We start from the raw sequence: 23,467 nt of genomic DNA, 5'->3' as shown, positions 1-23,467 counted from the left end.
AATTCACAAACAGCTATTAGCTGAGAACTTGGCATATCTCAGCATGGTGGGAAATGTGTCTTTAAAAAATCTGAGGAAATTGAACAAGTGGAGGACAAAAGATGAAGTGTCAGCCCCATAAAACAACTGACAGCTGATGAACTGAATCTGAAAGTCATGTCTTTAAGAAATCGGGGAAAAAAAAAATCCAACAAAGACCTGACACAGGTCCCAAGAGATGCATCTGGCCTTCTGTTTGTCCAACTGTTGTTAACTGAAGCTTCATTAGAAGTGGTCCCTGTGGAAAGGTGGCTGTGAAGAAGACATTCTTCAGGAGAAAATTCTTAGGTTTTCCAAATTAAACAAGAACTGCACTGGACATTTGTGGCAAGAGGGCTATCTGTAAAACACACTGGAGACTCTCTCATGGTTTGGGACTGCATTTCAGCCTGCAGCATTGGAGATCTTGTCAAAACTGATGGAATCACGAACTCATCAGCATTAGATTTTGATCCACAGTGCAATACAGTCTGGAAAGGATTTGATTGGCAAAAACTTCATTTTTCAGCATTTTTTTTTTTTACTGCCAATCCAGTAAAAGCATACCTGGATAGAAATTGACTATCAGTCGTGGATTGGCCTCCCTAAAACCCAGACCTCAGCATTATTGAAGCTGTGTGTGGAACTTCTTAGCAGCGAAAAGACCAAAAGGTAAGAAGGTCTTTAAATGTCCTTCAAGAAGCCTGGAGAAGCATTCCTGAACACTCCGTAAAGAAATGAGAAGAAAGTTAAAGTGTCTAAGAGAGTTCAGGCTGTGTTGAAGAATAAATGTGGTCACAGCAAATATTGACGTGTAAAACTGTTTTTGTCTTGTATACTGTATTTGCATATACGTTTGCGTGTTTTGATAAACTGCTGCATGTGTTTCCATCTTCCTAGCAAAATATAAAGAAATGAAGAGGTGCACAGTAATGTATTAAGTGATAAATAGAGTTAAGTTAGAAAAATCAAATGTGTTTGCCTCTGTCTGGCACTGCTAATAGATCTTTAATGTCTTGGTTTCCAGCAAGTAAAATAATAAATATAATAATAAAAGAAAATACAACAGGCCTGCTATTTGCCTAATAGGCCCCTTGCCATTTTCAATGGCTGATAATATTAACAATTAAATATAAAAGGCTGGTTGAAATAAATGTTTTCCAATCAAAATTGCTTTTGATTTTATACATCAACTGATTCTGCTTAGGCTACAGCCTCAGAGATGCTTTCATCTGGGGCATGCTGCTTGTTGTTATTTCAGTCGTACAAGTAATCACGTTTGCTCGTCTATTCACTCGTTAATGGAAATACTAAACGTTTTATGGAATTAAACATTTAGTAAATCAAATGTGGAGCCATTTAGTCATTTCACAAATAAACTCAAGTAAGTTACTATTGTTCCTGAACTCAATACATTTGAGGGAATCCTGTAAGTGGATGCAATTAAGTTCTCAAATCTGATGGGAGACAGCAAGGCTCCCAGACAGAAACAAACAAAAAAAGACACTAAGGAAGTAGTAGTATTAGCAGTTGTAGTAGTAAAGTTAGTGACCTTTTTGCATAACCACTTATGTGAATGAGGCAAGTGAATTGTGAAGGACAGCTGTTCTGCTAAATGCCTAAAGTCTCCTACAAGTTGTTTCCACGTGATAGATACATCCCACTGTGACTGATGTGTGCTAATGTAGTTGGAAATTATTCCTCTAATGTCTTTAAGGAAAACGCCCTACTTTCAAGATTAACAGCATGTTAGACTTTGGTAACTAATCAGCTGGAGTCTATAGCTGTCTAAAAAAAACGCTGCTGATTTACTAACGAATATAAACTCATGCAAACACAGGCCCCAAATCCAACAGTGCAGCCACTTTCTGCCCTCTTGCTTCCCTTTCTTTAACAAGATATTTGCTGAGAAATTCAAGTATAAATCATGATTTAATAAGGATAATGTAACAATTTCATTACAAGAATTGGTTAATTTGCTGACTAATTGTTATTTCCTTTTTTTCCTTAGATCCAGTTTTGGGTTGTTCGAAAATGTTCCAGTCGCGCTCCAGTCCAGACAACCAGTGCGTGATTAGTGGACAGGGTTTATATGATTCTGAGCCACATCCACATTGGCCTCAGTTCTGTCCCCTCTCATCCCAGTGGCGCCATCCGTAATGCTCGCTCCCAGTGTCCCTATGGTGAAGTCTACACCAGGCCACCAGCTCCATTTTGGAGGCAGTCCAAAAACACGTGGAAGGTAGGTTATGAGTTATGAGGTTATGAGATCATCAAATACCACTGAAACATTATTAAATATGATAAATACAACTGACTGAAAGAAGAGATTTGTGGCACTTTGCTGAACAGATATCAAGGACTGTCAATAAAATACAGAGAATTATTTGAAAAAGGTGATGTGGCAGAGTTTAATTAATTTCAACTCAGTGCTGTGCCACTGAAACGTCTTGCTAATGAGAGTGAATACAGGGAGTGCAGAATTATTAGGCAAATGAGTATTTTGTCCACATCATCCTCTTCATGCATGTTGTCTTACTCCAAGCTGTATAGGCTCGAAAGCCTACTACCAATTAAGCATATTAGGTGATGTGCATCGCTGTAATGAGAAGGGGTGTGGTCTAATGACATCAACACCCTATATCAGGTGTGCATAATTATTAGGCAACGTCCTTTCCTTTGGCAAAATGGGTCAAAAGAAGGACTTGACAGGCTCAGAAAAGTCAAAAATAGTGAGATATCTTGCAGAGGGATGCAGCAGTCTCAAAATTGCAAAGCTTCTGAAGCGTGATCATCGAACAATCAAGCGTTTCATTCAAAATAGTCAACAGGGTCGCAAGAAGCGTGTGGAAAAACCAAGGCGCAAATAACTGCCCATGAACTGAGAAAAGTCAAGCGTGCAGCTGCCAAGATGCCACTTGCCACCAGTTTGGCCATATTTCAGAGCTGCAACATCACTGGAGTGCCCAAAAGCACAAGGTGTGCAATACACAGAGACATGGCCAAGGTAAGAAAGGCTGAAAGACGACCACCACTGAACAAGACACACAAGCTGAAACGTCAAGACTGGGCCAAGAAATATCTCAAGACTGATTTTTCTAAGGTTTTATGGACTGATGAAATGAGAGTGAGTCTTGATGGGCCAGATGGATGGGCCCGTGGCTGGATTGGTAAAGGGCAGAGAGCTCCAGTCCGACTCAGACGCCAGCAAGGTGGAGGTGGAGTACTGGTTTGGGCTGGTATCATCAAAGATGAGCTTGTGGGGCCTTTTCGGGTTGAGGATGGAGTCAAGCTCAACTCCCAGTCCTACTGCCAGTTTCTGGAAGACACCTTCTTCAAGCAGTGGTACAGGAAGAAGTCTGCATCCTTCAAGAAAAACATGATTTTCATGCAGGACAATGCTCCATCACACGCGTCCAAGTACTCCACAGCGTGGCTGGCAAGAAAGGGTATAAAAGAAGAAAAACTAATGACATGGCCACCTTGTTCACCTGATCTGAACCCCATTGAGAACCTGTGGTCCATCATCAAATGTGAGATTTACAAGGAGGGAAAACAGTACACCTCTCTGAACAGTGTCTGGGAGGCTGTGGTTGCTGCTGCACGCAATGTTGATGGTGAACAGATCAAAACACTGACAGAATCCATGGATGGCAGGCTTTTGAGTGTCCTTGCAAAGAAAGGTGGCTATATTGGTCGCTGATTTGTTTTTGTTTTGTTTTTGAATATCAGAAATGTATATTTGTGAATGTGGAGATGTTATATTGGTTTCACTGGTAAAAATAAATAATTGAAATGGGTATATATTTGTTTTTTGTTAAGTTGCCTAATAATTATGCACAGTAATAGTCACCTGCACACACAGATATCCCCCTAAAATAGCTAAAACTAAAAACAAACTAAAAACTACTTCCAAAAACATTCAGCTTTGATATTAATGAGTTTTTTGGGTTCATTGAGAACATGGTTGTTGTTCAATAATAAAAATTATTCCTCAAAAATACAACTTGCCTAATAATTCTGCACTCCCTGTATTATTGATTGTAATATGGCGGAGGTTTACCTTCATGACCAGAACCTACAATGTACACTAGCAACCAATGATAGGCACGATCGGTATCTGTTAGCAATCAGAATCCCGTTATATTGGGGTTTAGGTACAGATATCAGAAGGAAATACAAAAATACAAATGAGTACAATCAATGAAAAAAAATCACAATTATATTCACAATAGAACATTAATCTCAAATGTTTAAACTTAGGAATGTCCCATAAAAATTTATTTTGAATTTGATGTCAAAAATCATCTCTAAAAAAAGTCGGGATGGAGTAAATAAACAGTTAGAAAAGCCAAAAGAACATTTTGGAACTCATTAGGTTGATGCGAGCGTCTTATTAGGTTCACTAATTTGTAAAAAACTGTGTCTACAATTTGTTGAATAATTTAAGATGAATTTTCTTAACTTAGAATTTAAAGACTTTGATGATCTCATCATATAACATACCTAATATTGTCAAAAGATTCTGAGAATCTGGAGAAATCTCTGTGTGCAGACAATTGGTAAATAAAATCAAAATAAGATGCTTCATGATCTTTGGGCCCTCAAGCAGCACTTCATTAAAAACAGGCATGATTCTATCACGGAAATCACTTCGTGAACTCAGTTCCCCGTGACATCCAGAAATAAAGGTTAAAGCTTTACCATGCAGAGAAGACGTATGACATAGTTTTAGTGGCATTTCTGTGCCCACTGAAATGCATTAGCGGCATTCCTTATCTTCTCTGGGCCAAAGCTCATTTCAAATGGATGGAGGTAAATGGCTTAAATGCTCTGTGTTCAGACAAATCAGTTTTTGGAATTTGTTTTTGGAAATCATGGCTACCATGTCCTCTGGACTCAAGAGGCCCTGTCCCAACTTTTAAAGATGTGATGCTGCCATCAAATTCAAAATTATCTATCTATCTATCTATCTATCTATCTATCTATCTATCTATCTATGGTATCTGCCATATCCTTGTTTGTTTTGGGTTTTTTTGGTGCATTCCTCTCCCTTTGTTTTTCTCTGTCACTTTACATTACATTACACTAATGGTGAGGAAATAAAACTGTGACCTGAGCATAAACAATTAACACCTGTAGCTACAAAGACTAACAATGTGTGTTTTTTCTTATTCACACACTGCGCTAATAGCCCATATATCACCACAGGTATTTAATTACTGAACTGTCAGGTTAAAAAAATGTTGTCACATGTATAATTACGAAGCTCTATGTAATGCATCAACTGACATAAATTTAGAATGCAATCAGGTCGTAAACACAGAGGGGACTCTCCTGGTGAACCTCCTCTTGCCTGCCACATGTAAATACCAATGAAACGTTACTCTCTTTTCATCAAAGCTATTTAGAGGCCTTTGAAAAGGTCAACAAAACTGTGTCTCACAGTAAAGATGACTGTGGAAGAAATGCTTATTTGCTGGATATATTTTTTTTTACTGATAATAATCATTTCTTAGTATTTGCTAATAATATATAATATATAATAGCTATATATAATATATACTAGCCTATTTGTGACTATTTGTGGCTGTTGTTCACACATGGCAAGAACCATTTGAATGATCCAAGTTTTAGGGGTCACTTCCTTGATATTTTGTCTCTGGATATTGTTGCCAGATTGTCCAAGGAACTCCAAAAACCACACACACAATGTGCTGACAGCTCACTGAGCCATAACTGGCTTCTGCAATTACTGTATGCCACTGAAAGTATGCATAATTTGGGTATTCATATCATGTACTGTTGCATATGTGTGTATTTTCTTAGATTGCACAAAGATTGCATGCGTCGTCTAGGACCATTTATTTTCCTGCTTTGCTTTGATGCAAAAAGTAAGGCTGAATTTTGGATGTTTGGGATGTGTTAGGGGGGTATTGTGAAAAGAGTCAAATGACTCCCAGATCGGCTGGAGTCGTCTCTTGGCTTTGGGGAGGTAAGTTCTGCAAGGGATGCATGAATCAGACTTTTAGAGGAGGAGGAACGGAAAACATCAGATGGATGACTAGTAGACTTCAAAGCATTGTTGGAGCATGTTTTTCACTTCAGTGGGAGGCCTTTCATGTGCTAAAGTTTCTCTGATGTGTGATGTGTGTGTTTGTGTACATGCACAAATACTTGCGGGTGTTTGTGAGTTGATGTCTGCCTCAAGGTAAAAGCTAGCCCTTTCACTAGTGGCTAGGTAGATTCAGGTAACTTCCTTCTCCTAATTAAAAGAACTACTAAGTTGAGTCTATCTATCTATCTATCTACATATCTAGATACATATATAAATGTATATTGTTAATCAGGCAAATACCAAACTGAATTAATGTTTTTTACTTACACACTGAATTTCTCTCTACACTAATTATATTGGCATTAAAACTATATATAATTTCAGTCAAACAGCTAGCCCATATTGTCTACTGCAAGTGAATCTCACTATACAACCAACAACACAAACATTGTTTGTCTAATATTCACAGCAGGGCATTTGAGTCAGTGAGGAAACACAAAAAAAAACTTCAGTGTGTTGCTGGGTGTGTAATGAATTAATGCAGCAGTCCCCAACCCCGGGTCCTCGGACCAGTACCGGTCCGTGAGTCGTTTGGTACCGGGCCGCGAGAGTTGAGGCTCGGGTGTGAAATGTATGGTTTTCAGGGTTTTCAGCGTTATTTTGTTATCGTTTTTATCGTTAACTCGGTTTTCCTGGGTCTTTTCACGTGTGTTATGAATAAATCTTCTTTTTTCGGTACCGGTACTAGTTTGATTTTGTTGTATTTATCCGCGACACCTTAAAGGCCGGTCCGTGAAAATATTGTTGGGCATAAACCGGTCAGTAAACCATTGCTAAAAAAGAGTTAATATGGAAAAATGTGTATCCTCCAACTGGTTGGTGAGTGGTTGCTGGAGGTTGACATACAGTGCTGCAACAAAACCTCCTTGCGATTGCTTTGGTCCCTAGCAGTTGCTCCTAGTTTGTATAAAGGACAAAGACTTATTTGCAAACATTGGCCTAAAACTGGCTTAGCAGTAGTGAAACTGAAATGTGTGACACAAACTGGAAGTGGAGACCCTTTGCCTTCAATGCATAAGTTGCACCTTTTGAAATGTGTTGGTTTCAAGGTAATGTTTCCTTTGAAGGTGAATGTTCTTCATTTCTGGTTTGTGCTGCACTTTTATAAGTTTCACTACCGCTCCATGATTCCTTCGTGAGTATATACAGACAATTCACTTTCTTCCATGCAAAACAAAGGCAGAATGTGGCAATCTGCTTGTGACCGAAGCAATCATAAGGAGGTTTTTAGTGCAACGCTGTCTTTGTGACTGAATGAAATGAAACGAACTAACAAAGCATTTAAGGTAGAAAAGAAATAAGGAATTTAGTTAAGATTGAAGTGAGGGCTGAAAGGAGAAGAATCAGAAGAAGAAAGATAGAAAAAATGTATCAGGGCAACAAGGACATTAACAGGCCAAAGCATGAGAGAGCAGCAGTGATGGGTGTAGACCACCCATCTGGACTGGCTCAGCGCCTGGGCTGGCCCGGGTTAGCCCACAGGACTGGATGTATGCATGAGTGAAGAAACAGAGGTCCTATGCAATAATTCAAAGAGATGAATCAAGGCATCGGAAATATTAAACATATAAATGAAAACAGACATATTTCCTGCATTGACTCTGTGAACCTGGAATAACTGAGAGTCCCTTAAACTAGAATTAAACTTCACAACTATGAAAAAAAATAATAGTAAGCATGTAAGTTTTATATGTGCATTTCCTGATTAGATCTGTGCATAAAAATTCTAATTATCAAATATCAACTAGAGGTATTCAGGCTTTTTTATGGCCAGACCAATTGTGCAGCTTTTTGACTTCTTCATTATGCTCAACAGAGTCAGATTTACACAGTATACTGTAAATAAAATTAGCTAATCAAATAAAGCCTCTGTTTTAAATCCTGTTTTCTCTAAGACAGTTATCCTCACAGAGACAACAGTTTCCTTGTCTCTCATATTTAAATCAGTCCGTCTAAAGCAGGACTACACACAGGTAAAGTACTGTAATTTTATCTTTTTTTTTTGTACATTTCATGACCGCAAATACTAAAGTGAAATTGGATTTTCTACTCACTAACAAAGCTATGAGTGAAAGGGAGAAGTTCTCCTTACACCCAAACTGAGACACACAGTTTAATGACCATGAAAAAAAACTGTCAAAAATGAAAATATGTAACAGTGATGCTATTACAACGCTAGCACAGAGTTAATATTAAAAGTTTCCTTGTAATTACAAACCTGGTTTAATGCATACTCACAGATACAGATGAGCTCAAATTGACATATAATTATTTTTATAAACCAAAATAGAATATATTTGTTGTTTCTTTCAAATTGCTTATGAGTAAAAGTATTTTTTCTTTTTCTTTTTTCTGCATTATTTAGTGTTGAAATTGCTATCTTTGTGATATTTTTCCCACAGAGGTATTTTCCCTGACCCTTTCTGATATAAAAGAGCTCTAAGACACTAATAGGATTAGACAAGAATGACCCTCTAAATGCTTCACATTCATTTCTTCAGTGTTTCACACTGAAAATAACTAACTCCAGCTTGTGCAACACACACACACACACACACACACACACACACACACACACACACACACACACACAACCACCACCACCTGTCCAGCTTGCCCCTGATCTCCTCCTGCACCAACTGTTCTTACAACACCACAGATCAAGCCATTCATTAGACTGTCCCAATAATTGACACAAAGAAGAAAGCACAGACCACTTCTGGTTAAAACATATCATAATCCCTCTAGGTGGGGTGGGAGGGGAGTTTTAAGGCCACCAAGAAAGCTATTCATAGCATCCAGAAACATGCAGAGACCTCCGGGAAAGACATTATGAGGTGTTGGTTGAGACTTGGTATGACACCCCTGGGAAGAATGGTGATTAAAAATGAAGAGGATCAACTGCACTCTAAGACTTTTACAACCTGTTATTAGGTGTTAAAATACCAACTAATGTGTTAATGATGCTGCAAGAATACTAGCAAGTACGTGAAGATGTTGCACTTGAGGACAAATGTCTTGTGCTCCCTGTAAATCTGTGCCAGCAAACCTGTAATCATTCCAGTGTCGACAACCCAAAGTTCAAAGGGCAGAATGACAAGAGCTTCAAGAAAAATTCAACATTTTTGAAAATTATTTGTTTTGTTCTCAACTTTTTTCAATTTTAAAGTTTTAAATTGTGAATTTACTTTAGCAGTCTTGATCTTTATCTAGTGGTTTTAGTTTGATTGTAGGTTTTGAAGTGCTGTGAGTTACTCACTAATTTATTTCATTAATCAAACCCATTGAGTCTGCATGCATAATCATATTGATTTACATATCTGTTTCACACCAAGATTAAAAAATATAATTTAATTCCAAATTTTTTCTTTAAGCCTCACATATTTAAACGGTTTGTGTTGAAGTGATTAGGTATTGTGTGAATCAAGCAGTAAAGTGATCAGTGACATGGTAAAAAGCCACTGTTTTCAGTGTATTAAGAGACAGTAACTGCTAGTAATTATCTTAAGAGCATGAACCACATCAAGCCATTTTCTCCCCTGTGCCACTCTTATCTATCTCCATTTCTTTACTTTTATGGTGTTGTTTCCCGTGACAATGAGTGGGTTCATGTCCTCTGGCAGTCTTTGTGACTGCAGTCCTTCAGGCATTTCTGACCTAATGAAGTGAATTTGTGAACTGAAGCCTAAGTTAGATTCTTTTTTGATTAGTATATGTTCATATAACTTTCTAACAGCTAATTGTAATTGTTGTTCCATTAGAATAATATGATACCAATATTGTCATAAAGTGAAAATGTCCCATTTGATAGGGCTGAGTACTTTGGCTAACACTCTGTAATTATTTGGGATATGAAGAGACTTATTTATGTAATTTTGAACACCCAAGATGTTTAGCATTATTTGTTGATATGAGTTCGAGCTCTTTAAACGCATTTTAAAATGTTGTAAACGAGTGGCAGGTCTGGACATTCCTGGTGTGATACTGGAAAGTCCAGGAAAGAAAGGAAGGAAGGAAGGAGGGATGGATGGATGGATGGATGGATGGATGGATGGATGGATGGATGGATGGATGGATGGATAGATAGATGGATAGATGGATAGATAGATAGATAGATAGGTAATCTTACACTGTAAATGCCATTTTGCTTAGGAAAATCATACCTTTGATAAACCAGTCAGACTGTAATGTTCAACATAACTGAAAACATTAACATGTAATCTTTAATCAGGTCTAAAAATAAAATAGGGAATGTCTGGGTTTATAATAGAATAAGACTTCTCAGCATATTTTTAAAATGATCAAAGTTCTGAATCATTCTGCAACGTAATTACATTCAGTAATGTAATGTTCAGTGTAAAAGATTTAAACAGAGTAATGCTTAATCTATTATTGGCTACTTCTGATGTAGAATTGAAACTCTCAAGAAACTATTTTTGTAATCATATCTATAACATTACTTCATATTTCAAGCTTTCAAAACATAAAGGTTATCATAGCAGCATCCAACAGGATTGAACTGCAACATACTAAAATAACCTCAAAAAATGTATCTGCGGTGAGAAAATTCAGTAGGAAACCATTGGACATGTGAAATTTAAAATTTACTTGTGACGTTTCTTCTGAGCTTTAGTCAGTTTTACATTATTGATCAATGTTTACATCTTACAATAAAGAATGTTCCCAAGCTTCAGTCATCATTTCCTTGGATCCATGTGCTTTCTTCTTGTTTCCAGGAATTCAGATGACTCTATAGGCTTTCATAAAAACTGGAAAACAATTTCAAATAACTTTTTTTTTTAGTATAAACAGAAAGACTTAATGGTATATTTGGTATATAAAAGTACAGTTCTTAATTCTTATGATCTCATTTAAATTAATGGAATCATAACTGCTACATGAATAATGATCTCTATACCTGCAACCACTGGGTCCACGTGTGCCCTCTTTTATCACTGGGCTGCACTTCCTCTAATACTGATGCCATCCTAGTTGAAACCCACGTACCTAATACAGCCATTCATCCAACCATTCAACTCTGGGCATCAGTGGGGCCCCCACATAGTCTATAACCTTTATAAGATTAATGCAATGGATTGAGCAGGTGTCTGCCAAAATTCCATTCCCATTTAAACCTTCCAGCCCATACCCACAGCCTAATCCTATTAGGCCCAATTGAGTGAAGTCCACAGTCTTTTTCAGTTAAACTAAGTTCATGCACTAATAGGATTCAAAAGGGGGCAAAAAAGGTACAACGAAGAGAGCAGCAGTGTTAGTGTGTGGCTGGGGAAGTGGACAGTATTGGAACCAGTAGGGGCTTCCTGCTGAGTTTGGGGATATGTGGGAGCGAGGAAACAAGCCAGAGGTCTCCCTCAAGGTGGAGAAGCAAGAACAGCTGGCGTTTGGGAGTCTCTTGCATGTTTGTGTATGTATGCGCTCCATGGATAATAAATGGTGTGATTTATAAGTGAACAGTTTAATTGATGAAAGATGATTGGAGGAAGATTATCACATTTATCTGTATGTATGTGATCTGTATATATACATACATGATTTAACTACTTGCTGCTCAGTGCTGCAAGCTGTAATAGATCAATGTTCTGCCAAGTGAAAAGGGAAATGAAGACAAAAAATGTGGTTTAGAGAAATTTATCTTAATCTTTCAAACATTCATCTGAATGTCAGCACATGAAGTGGATTTTGTAGTGAGACATATTACATTATGTGTCATAATGCATGTCACAAGGGCCATGTTATTTTCTTTTCAACAAATAAATCACTGTAATATAAGGGACACAGATGCAGACAACAAACAAGACAAAAGGGTACACAACAGTCATATAAAATAAAATAAAATAAAATAAAATAAACAAAAAAATTGCATTTAGCATCACAATTAGAATTTCACTTGTACCAAAAACTTCCTGGTAAGAATGAAATCCCAAGATGCAATCTAAATTGAGGGGTCCTCGAGTCAAAAGACAGTAGGAAACACCACTCTTGGCCTTAAACAATCAAAAACTTTGTCACCTCATTGATTCCTTTCTATTTTGGGTTTGTAGCTACAACATATTATCAAGACCCTTTGTTAACCGCCCCCTCTGTCCTTTTGTGCCTGCCAAAAGACAAGATGAGCACTTGTGATAGGCAAAGCAGCACATACTCACGCACACCAAATTAAGGAGGTCAGAAGAGGACACAGTGTTTAGCCAATGGTATCAGTGACACAGATATACCCTGAGGATTTATCCTTTCAGGACGGACCATAGCCAGAGGTGCTAAATGGGACTCCCTTTGAAGAAAACAAATCCAAAAGGACTTGAGAGACAAAAGGTTAGCACAGGATTTCATTCATCTTACATAGTCTTATGTCTTGAAAAACAAACAAGGAACAAAGACTCTGAAGAGATACTTGACATTAACTGCAAGTACTAAAGCTTATTTAACGTAGGCTTTTAAAGTAATAGCACTGAGTTAATAGAATAATAACTGTTTTATTATTACAACCCTGTTTCCCCCAAAATGTTGAATGCTGTTTAAAATGTCAGTCAAAAATGGAATACAATGATTTGTGAATCTGGGACATATATATAAATGTATGATACAAAAACACTGCATCCTCAGTTCAGATGAATAGAAGTAGAACTTGCCAGACAGATAATTAAACCATTATATGCTGTCTATTCTTATAATGGTGTTAAAGAGGGGCCGCCATGTTACCTAACCTGATTACATCTTTCCTTTGCATCTTCATTTGCTTTACCTTTGTTACCGTTTTTTTATCCTTACATGTCAAAAAGTCTTTATTTTCGGGATGCTTCCATCCATATAATGAAAATACAGAAACAAGGGTAACACAAGAGAATAGAGTGATAGTGATATTTCTACAGGACTGTATGCAATCCTGTGAAGGGCACATTTCAGTAGTTTGTAGAACCACTTTTAGCAGCAACACTTTGAAGTGCTTCACATTATTTTGGTTCACTATTCTTTACAAAGTTGTTTCAGTTCATTAGGTTTTGCAGATTTTCATTTATAACAGTGGTCTTCAGGTCCTGGCACAGCATTTTAATCAGAATGAAGTCTGGGATTGGGTGTAGCAATGACTGCAAATAAGTTTAAACACCTTAAGTCTTTGTTCTTTTCAGCCATTCTGTTGCATGATGCAATTTCAGCCAAACTTTAGTTGTCAGATAAATGGCCCTATATTGGACTCTAGAATACTTTGAATACAGAGGAGTGCATTTTCAACTCATTGAATACTATGTGCCCAGGTTCCCGTGGCTGCTTTTGGTTGATATGCTGTGTCTGGATTTCTCTGAATGTGGCCCTGTGCATTATGACCAAACATCTCCACCTTTGTTCTAGACACCGTTTCTGATTGCACTGTCATGAGCTTTCATGCTAACTGGGGTCTGTAGAGTCTCTACATACTGTTATAAATTAATTCTATGTAGGTTCTCAGTCTTCCAGGTGAAGGTAATCTAAGAAGCTTGGGGGGGAAAAAGTAATTATATTTTATAAATTGTGTATAAACCAACAAGACCTATTCCTGTGATTTGCTCAATATTATGGTTCCATATTAGTTCAGTGGTCAGCTAGTAAGCTTAGCTTAGCCTAAAAAATAGAAACATGGGGGAAATGAGCCTTGTTTTCTTTAGAATACAGCTATTTTTTTTTATCTTACTAATTATATTGTTGTTATGGAAGATTGCGTGTTTATCTACTATTAATCTGGTGATACAGTTATGAAAGTGGCATTATTAATCATGTCATCTCATTCTTGGCAAGAACACCTGATGTACACTTAACAAATGTGCACTTAAAAGAGCACAAAACTTTTCCTTTTATGTGTTATAATGGGTTAATACATCAGAATGGTGCTCTTCTTGTGAGTAGATTGTGTGACACATTTTGTAGTGTAGATCTGCTGAGTGTATAATTCAATTATGAGTCAGATTTTATCCTTAGAAGACCCTAATTGTCCAGCTCAAATGCCATCATTGCCAAAATATTATGTACTGGTTTGAGTGTGTGTGTATGTGTATGTGTATGTGTGTGTGAGAGAGAGATAGAGTCCAGTGATGTAGACTAAACTACGAAAAGGCAGGAGGGAGGGAGAAAGAGTAATATAGCTGAGTACAATGATGGAACAGAGAGTAGGAGGGAAAAAAAATCAAAGAATTGGAATAATTGGCATAATTCAAGGTGGCTGGGCACAGTCAGGGGGAGTGTCAGCGTTGGGCGAATCTTTTGCCATCCTCAAAGAGAGACAGTCTGCACAATTAGCCAGTCGAACTCTGACCCCGCTCAGAATAATTAATGAATAACAGAGAGGATAAAGACAAAAGGCGCAGAGCGGTCTGGTTGAGTGGTGAGCGAGGGTAATACATCAAAGAATGCCGTTAATTGGCCCTGTGGCTTTCATTCTTTGCCCTATTTCTTTCAATTCATTGACTCAAAATAATGGGTTCAGGTTCATTATCAACAGGTTGTAAGCCCTGGGAGTGCCAAAATTCAACTGGAGAGTCAGGGGTGTGTGAGTGAGCGTGCATATGCTTGCCAGTCCATGTGTACAAAAACGTGTGTAATGGCTTAGATTTTTGCCTGCCCCCCCTCCAAGTCTTGACAACATCAATTCCACACAGGAAAACTAAGAGTTGTACAGGCAGGTTGAGAGCAAAGAGCAATAGACTGCACTTTTTAGCTTAATTTTTTTTTATTTTTAAATAGTTGTGCAAGAACGTAGACATACAACTTTTACTGTTTATGTTTGTGAGTCCTACAAGTCCTGTAGCGATGCTGGAATATAACTGGTACGGACAGGTAAGTGAAGCTGACGCACCAATCCCTGCATTGATGCTTTCAAAAGTATACTGATGTAAACCTCTGCTGATGTATCTGCGTGAGTCTGCAAAGCTTTCAGAATTGCTAATGTTGAATTACTATACTGCTGTGCATTGACTGCTTACATTGTTTAACAATGTTAAACGCCATTTATTGTTTAACATTCAGACTGTAGACAATCGGACCAAGTCTACCCTCGTTCTATACTACATGCTCAATAAAATCAAAGCAATTATTTGGACTCTTACTCTATACATTTACATAACTTCATATCACTAACTTTAAAATAATATAATTGTATTGTGTGACTGCTTAAATGCTTAGCATAAAGAACACATAGCATGGTTTCACATAGCACAAAAAAAAGAACTTGATGACTCTATTAAATGTTAAATAAAATGAAGTTTGTACAGGGCATAGTTAGAGTAAATGATGTGCATTTAAATGGCATCAGACTCTGTCAAATTCTGTATAAATTAACAAGGCCGACAGTATTACCTCATCAGTGACATAGCAAAACACTGCAGACTCATTAAAAGATAATCTCCTTAAAGTAGCTTAACTTTACTGCTGTTTCGTTCACTTGTTATGAACACTATTTTGTTGTTACAGCAACTATGAGGGCTACGGTAGTGTTGCCCCTGGCTTTAGTGGTCGCTAATATTCACAAATCCCGACTAGCTTTCTTTGAAGTGATGTAAACACGTGCAAGGTAGAATTACGTTATAGTAAAAAACACAGTAAATAGGAAAAATAGATTTGTTTAAATTTTTGATTTTGGACAATAAAGCATGTTGACAATAAGTAATTCAATTTGTTTCTTTAGTAGTTACATGCTGTTCTATGTCATAATGTCACAGGAACTGTTTAGCACACTTCGTTATCTGTTAAGTCAGTGTAAGTATTTTCATCATAGTACTAAACAACGTAATTGTACTTCACAGATTTTCTGATGTGTTTAATGAATATCATTAATTGATATTGTTAATCATTAAATGAGAGAATTTCCTGGGTTTTTAAAAAATGTATCTTTGTCTTTTTTTTTCTGACAAACTTCATTTTATTTACACATGTCAAAACCAGCTAGTGTGGCTTTGGGCTGAAAACCCTTCTTGAAATGCTTGTGCTTGCATACATAACCAAAGGAGATGTGAAGGAGCAAAGGATAACAGGAGAGTTACTTCAATTGCCAGAACTTTGTCTGTTCACAACACGTGATTTTGTTGGAAAACATAGCTGCGTGTTACACACCGTGAAATACTTCTGCCATCCTCTTAGCTATTGCAGAACGGTCCTTTCCCCTCTTTTAGTCTTTTAACTGTGAAACCAAAGATTTCCCATACCTGGGTAAGCCATGTCAAGCAATTAATACCCTGAAAAACGCCTTTTAAGTGAGTCTTTTGGTCTGTGGACCTCCCAATTGTGAAAAGACTGGTGTCGTGTCTTGTTATCCTCGCACAAGCGCATTCTCCGCCAGCACATCTGATAATTACCATAAGTTGAGATGGAAAGAGAAACATACTTTCAGGGTCCTATAAAATATAAAATAGCCAAAGATTTGTGGAAGAAAGTTATATTTTCTAAAACATTCTGGGATAATATGAGGCATATGGCTGTTTAAACAGACAAAGATGAAGCTAAAATGCTCCAGAAAATGTTTAGCTATAATTATACGTATACAAAGTTTTTATTTCACACGTTAAAACATGCATAACCACCAGCAAGATCCTTTAATCCATCATTTCTTTGTACTGTGCACCTTTCTACATGCACAGTTTGAATTATGTTGCTCATACTGTATATAAAGATATGAAAAGGATTATATATGATTATAAATTATGTAAAACAGCAACGGTTTCATGGTCATTTCTGGTTCACTGACATCGCAAACGTTTCACACACAGAAGCAGAAAATTGTAAAGCACCAATCATTTTGGTTCACACACAGAGTAATACCATGGAGTAGAATAAATGCAACAACACATGTTTGAACACAGACAATGGAGGCATGCAGAAATGAGCAAGTAGTATTCAGGGAGTGTCAGCAGGGTTTTGAGGAAGAAATAAATAAACCGCCCATCCCTTACAACATTATAATTACAAAAATGAGTGAAAATGTGTTTATGCTTAGTTACTGAATGTAAGTATAAGAACTGGTGTTGGACATCCAGCAGTTAAAATAAAATACAGCAAGTTAATATTCATTTCAATGACAAGAAAGTTTGGTTTTAAGCATTTTTAACTTTGTATTTGGATTTTTTAAAATATAAAAATTCTGTAAAAATGTCTGAGAAGGATCTTTAAGAGTAAAACAACACGCTCTAACTGCATTCTACAATTAATAATATATGAAGGCTTCCTGATATTGAGGTGGGAGCTTTGGGCAGATATTTGGGAATATAAAGCACAGGATTGGTCAATAGGGAATTGTTGCATTTCCCTTTGAAAGACATCTTTGGCAGCTATAACACTTGGTTAAGGCTTGGACCAAAATCTGGTCTTCTACATGTAACTCATATCCCTGACACTACTGCACTAACACCCCCAAACTTCACCCCCAAACCTTAATGTGTGGTGCAGATTCCCTCTACTCCTGGCACTAAATGTTGAAAACGGATGTCAATTGCAAGGAGACAATCTTTGGTATTCTGGTAACCCTTTGGTATTCTAGTCTGTTATAGAAAAACAAATAAAAGTGCCAGTTTACTTTTAAAATATGGCGAAGACGCAAGAAAGATTAACAAATGCCATTATGAACATCGATGTGATGTGCAGCAGCTCATTTTGTTGGTAACAGAAATCAAAACATTCATGTTAAATTTAAGGTTTAAAACTGGTGAACCTGTAGTTGATTTGAACTTTATTTTCAGCGGCAGGGGAGTGCATCGTAGCCTACAATGAAAAAGTTGGCACTGGCAGAAATTCTGTAACACACTTGGAACTGGCAGTACCTAAATGATGAAAAAAAAATAAAATAAATTGAACTCAGGCAAAGCTAATTACACAATTTACCCCAGACTAGGAGTTGGAGTGGTGGGAGAGTGTGGCTCGCAGTGTAGCATGATCCAGTAGTATCTACGCAAGAAAGATATTTTTAAAAAAAAAGAAAAGAGAAAGCCTGCTTTTGAAGTCTTGAAAAAAATACTTTCATTTTGGTCAGTGCGCATATATGGAAACACATTATGTTATGTAGGAAGGTGATGTGATATGATCTAAATGCAGATCAGCGTCTGATCAGAGCTGCATCCTGCTTGTGATTGCTTTTCACTTCACAGCAGCTCGCTCGTTCAAACAGCAAAAGCACAAAGATAGCCAGACGGAGCAAACAAACAGCTCTTTGTCCACAGCTCCACTATATATTATTAGTTCGGGTAAGGTCAAAGCTGATTTAATTTTCTGCTTAGTTCTCATTAAACAGCTATTGCATTATTTAATTTCCCACAATCAAGTTAAGGAAGAAGAGTGGGGGTTGACTAATCAATATATGTCCACCAAAAGCTTTTGAACAGTAGATTACAAATTTAGCCCACAAAGCTTTATACTAGTTAGGAACAGTAAGATCCTCTTTTTGATGCCATATTAAGCTTTAAAGGTCAGCACTATATTGAAATATTGAAATATTTCCGATTCTGATTTTCTGGTCAAAGACTTTAGTTCATCAAAAAAAAATTTCTTGAATGTTTATGAGGACTTAGAATAAACACTCATCAAACCCTGATGGCCTGTCCTGTTTACCCTGTGGGATACAGCGGAAGTTACTAAGTGATATATGTAAAGATTTTTGAGTATCCCAACTAATTAAAAAAATGTGGCAAATATAAACATGAACTATAAATTGCTCCTGAGAATGAATGAACAGAGAAGCACTGGAGAAATTGTTTAAATACTTAAATAAACAGTAAGTTAAAAGGGATCTTTCCAAGGTGGAAAGACTTGGAAAGACTCCATACTCCTGCGACAGCTAGTTAGATAACTGGTTAAAAAAACTGATTGATGATAAGGTAAAAACACAGATGAAATAACTTAAAATAACAGATAAATGGGATAAATAGCTAAAATTAACGAACAATTCTTTAATGCATGCTGAAGTCTGCAACCAATGCACTACAGTCCACCTGAAGGGCACTACTATATAAAAACTAACAGATAGACGTCTGAAATAGTAAGCTGAAATGAAAAGTAGCTCACAGAATAAATTAAACGCTTGGAAGAGTGTTTAAACAAATTGCTAAATGTGGGGTGCAGGTAGCTGGTCCAATTGAATCCATGATTTTGCCCCCAAAAAAACTAATACAACAGAGGGTACAGTGGTCAGCGCTGTTACCTCACAGTAAGAAGGTCCTGGATTTGAATCCACCACCTGGTTAGGGCCTTTCTGTGTGGCATGTTCTCCCCAAGCCTGTATGGGTTCTATCCAGGTACTCCAGCTTACTCCCACATAGATGCTTCTTCCAGCTGCTCCCTTATTTACAAGGAGTCACCACATTTGGTAGGCCCACATATTTGATTTTAAAGTGTCTTTTAAAACCGGGTGGACTTTGTGACGCAACACCAAAGGGATTTGTGTCTCCTCCCAGGATCAAACAGCGGATCTTGGCCACTAGACTGGTTTACATAGATCCAATAGTGTCCAAAGACATGCACGTCAGATTAATTGGTCCTCTCCATTACCCCTACAACAGACTGGCAGCTTGTCCAAGGTATAACCTGCCTCTTGCCTCATGACCGACTAGATAGGCTCCAGCCCCCTCACGACCCCGAATTGAATAAGTGGAAGAACGTAGGTGGATTTATAAGTGGGAAATCATCATGTTCTGTTCACAGTAGCATCTCAGCTAATACGTTTTTTTTTATTACCAGATGAAATGACAAAGGGCCGACAAGGTGCATCTCCCCGAACAGCTAAATCCAGACAGGAAATACAAACCGCCAAACACTATGCATGTGACTTCAGAGATTTGGCTTGCATCATTCAAAGTAATGTTGTGCACCCTTGTTGGAAAAAAGTTACAATCTAGTTTTTGTATTTTCCATTATCTTCAGACACAAAAAGCACGTCTAATGTTCCACTTATATGTTACATCATGTTGCCTAATGTTTTTATATTGATTCAGAATACTACAGACTAAGTTGATCATTCTGTAATAGGTTACCCAAGACTTAATTACAAGTCTTGATGCTGTTAGATTATTAAATCTTTTTTGGCCAGCTCTTACCGATTCTTTCCTGACTATTAAATTCAATAGTCTGTGCTTCATCCATGACTATATCTTCATGTCATATGAATAGTTTCATTCAGGGTGTTTATCTAAGAGTGTAATTTTACAAGAATTGCCAGTAGACAGTTTCATTGAATTCTTAAAAATTGTTATGTTTTCTTAGTAACTGATAGATGCAGACTCATTGTGAGTGGACTGCGGATATATAGATATGAGCTGGGCTGTGTTTAAGTAATTAAATAATGGATTTAAACATATTTCAGTAGATGATCTTTGAGTGTTATTTTTGCTGTTCTAAATATTAATACTAATTGCAACTATCTAGCTAGAAATGTCAAAGAATCCAGATTAAAACTTAAACTCCCATCAGTGCAGATGTAAAAGGTTCTAATTTTATGTCTGTAAGTGTTATTTCAGTATAAGTTTTGTTTGGAGGTGGGTAAAAGACCAACCTCCATGCTATGAAATGACAAGTCTTCAAAGCAGGATTACCAATCACCGATTATTGACGACCATTGTAGTTTCTGATTTTATTTTCAGCTTGTCTGCTAAACAAATCAGATAGAAATGACTGAAACTGGTAAATTGATACATAAAAATCTATGCCTATAATAAAACCAGTAGCAAATTTAAGCTGTCAGCCAGCCTGGTGTAGACACTCAGACAGCTGGTACTGAGGACTGAGAGGTCAGAGTCTCTGTGAACTGAACAGATCAAACGCTTCAATAAAATCCTACTTACACTCATGTCTCTTACTGTGGTTTCCCAGCAGGATGTATAACTTCAGAACAGATTGAATTAGTGAGAGAGAATAGATTCCTAATCGATTAGACTAAGTGTATTTAGACTCAGTTTGACATGCAGCATTTGTACAAAAGGCACAGTGAGTCAAGTTTTTTGTGATAAATAGATAAATATATCTGTCCTTTACAAAAAAGTAGGGTAGCACAGTCGTACTTAACCGCATCTTTCTTTTAAGGAAATCTAATTCATTGTCTGTATTGTAACTATTTTGTCTATAATCCTTTATCCAGTCTTGAAAAGTCTTTAGTTTGGTAAGCTGGGATTGTCTTGCAATCAATCATGTGCATAATTTTAATAAGACTTCATCTTAATAGTTATAGCTGGGGCTCACTGGGGCTTCTTTTCACCGTCTGCCAAAGCGAGAGATTAAAGTTTGTCTATGGTGCAGCTTTCTGACATCATCCAAAGAAGCAATACTAAACATCGCTCTATCCTGTTCTAGCTCACTGGACAGTGAGGGTCAAGGCTGAGATTCCCCTTTCAGAACTACTACACAGTAGTTTACCCATAATCCTGTTCTGTACTGCTCAACAGCTTCTGTTTAAACTTCTTTTGAGGAAAACTTGTCCTGTGTTTCTTGCTCAAATCCACCAGGTGGCCTGGGCCTTTCTGTTTGCGTCTGAATGTTTTATCCCGTTTCCCTGGGTTCTCTCTGGGTATTCCGGCTTCTTCCCACAATTCAAAGACATGTAATTATTGGGGTTAGGTTAATTGGTGACCTAACTTGTCCATAGGTGTGAATTTGACTGCGAATGGTAGTCTGTCTCTATGTGTTAGCCCTGTGGTAGACTGGGGACCTGTGCAGGGTGTACCCCACCTCTCACCCTATGATAGCTCGGATAGGCTCCACCCTCCCCGAGCCTAATAAGGTTAAGAGGAAGGGAATGGATGGATGGCATTTGTATGACACACTGATCATAAGTCTTGAGTCACATCTCACTTCTTTATATTTTGTTATAAAATAGGTGTAGTTATTTATTTAAATTAGTGCGGTCAGTGTTAATCTCGTTAAATTGACGTTAACGCCATAACCGCATTGGATGGCGCTAACATGTTAACAAGCTAACCTCGCTAACACGTTGATGCCATGCAGCCCCATGCACGCATGGGGCGATCCGTGCTAACTCACTAACAGAGATTTGCCGGATTAATGCAGTTATGACGCTAATGTCATTTTAAGGAGATTAATGCTGACTGCACTAATTTAATTATATGCAAACATGCCTAAAAATGTAGTATATAATAACAAAATCAAAGTTTGGATCATTGTAACAAGCTTTAGAGTCAATATTTGGTATGACTACCGTTATCCTTTAATACAGTCCGAACTCTCTTAGAAAAACTTTCTCATGTTTTCTTAAGGAAAGATTCTCCAACCTTCTTGAAGAACATTCAAAGCTCCTCTTAGGCTGCATTTTTTTCTGTTCTTTGTCGAGATGATCCCACACTGCTTCAGTAATTTTGAGAGGTTCTGGGGAGGCCAATCCATGACTGACAGTGTGTCATAGAAATGTGTTTTTCTGCCCAGGTATGCTTTTACTGCATTGGAAGTTTAATTTTTCATCACTGTCATGATGAGAAATGAAGCAGTTGACAATTCGATACGTTTGAGATGGTATTAAAACCTGATCATACTTTTCCATACAATATTTCCATCAGGTTTGACAAGATTGCACAACGCCACTGGCTGAAATGCAGTCGCAGACAGAGCCTATGTTGTACAAATGACTGATTGTCAGGTTCTTGTGTAATGTGGCATATTTCAGTCATTTCTTCCTGGTTCCTTTTATTAGACCATTTCTGATGAGGTTTCAGTGAACAGTATAGGGCTCACCTGTAGGGCCATATGCAACAGTCAGGTCCTGTGTCAGGTCTTTGCTGGATTTTTTCCCCTATTTCTTAAGGACTTTTAGAAACTGTCCATCTGCTGTTATATATTTTAGGCCTACAACTTCTTCTTTTGTCCTCCATGGGTTCCATTACCATAATTTTTTACGGACAGACTGCACATTATATCGCAATATGCCAATATTTCAGTTACTAGCTTTTTGGGAATCACCCTGTTGGTGCAATAGCACCATTTTATGTCAAATTTTATGTTATTCTGTTACCATTTTACTTATATTTGACTAAAGAAATTAGAACAAATGAAATGTATTTGCAGCAGGCTGCTAGTAACAAAGTGGCTAAAAATACAATTTAAAATGAGTTCTGTGTAAACGCATCATTGGTTAATCCCCTGAGTTAAATGGCCATTTTATGTGTGAAAAATATACAGGTCAGTGTTAGGTGGCTTAACAACAACAGGACAGTGCACTTTAACATTTTTTTAAATAATGTTTAGTTATTATATGTCTTATAGTCTTATCATTAAAAAACTAAAACCAACCAATGTAAACAATAATGTTAGCTATTACCTTTTGTGTAATAGCTAACATTGATTTTACAGTGTCATTAACAG

At 37.3% G+C, this 23,467-nt stretch overlaps 1 protein-coding gene across 2 annotated transcripts in view; it reads left to right on the top strand.

Annotated features, from left to right (window-relative positions):
• tfec (transcription factor EC) overlaps window positions 1-23,467 on the top strand; it is a 45,320-nt gene that overhangs the window by 7,823 nt on the left and 14,030 nt on the right. Inside the window, exon 2 of one of the 2 annotated variants that reach the window (XM_040036045.1) lies at window positions 2,030-2,260. In XM_040036045.1, coding sequence (XP_039891979.1) covers window positions 2,111-2,260 — 150 coding nt within the window. In that variant the 5' untranslated portion in view covers window positions 2,030-2,110. The remainder of the gene's footprint in view (window positions 1-2,029; window positions 2,261-23,467) is intronic. The other variant, XM_040036046.1, reaches the window with a different exon arrangement.

Source organism: Simochromis diagramma, unplaced genomic scaffold (genome assembly GCF_900408965.1).
Source record: "Simochromis diagramma unplaced genomic scaffold, fSimDia1.1 OVJJ01000816.1, whole genome shotgun sequence".
Taxonomy (NCBI): Eukaryota; Metazoa; Chordata; class Actinopteri; order Cichliformes; family Cichlidae; genus Simochromis; species Simochromis diagramma.
This window is presented reverse-complemented; position numbering and strand designations above follow the sequence as displayed.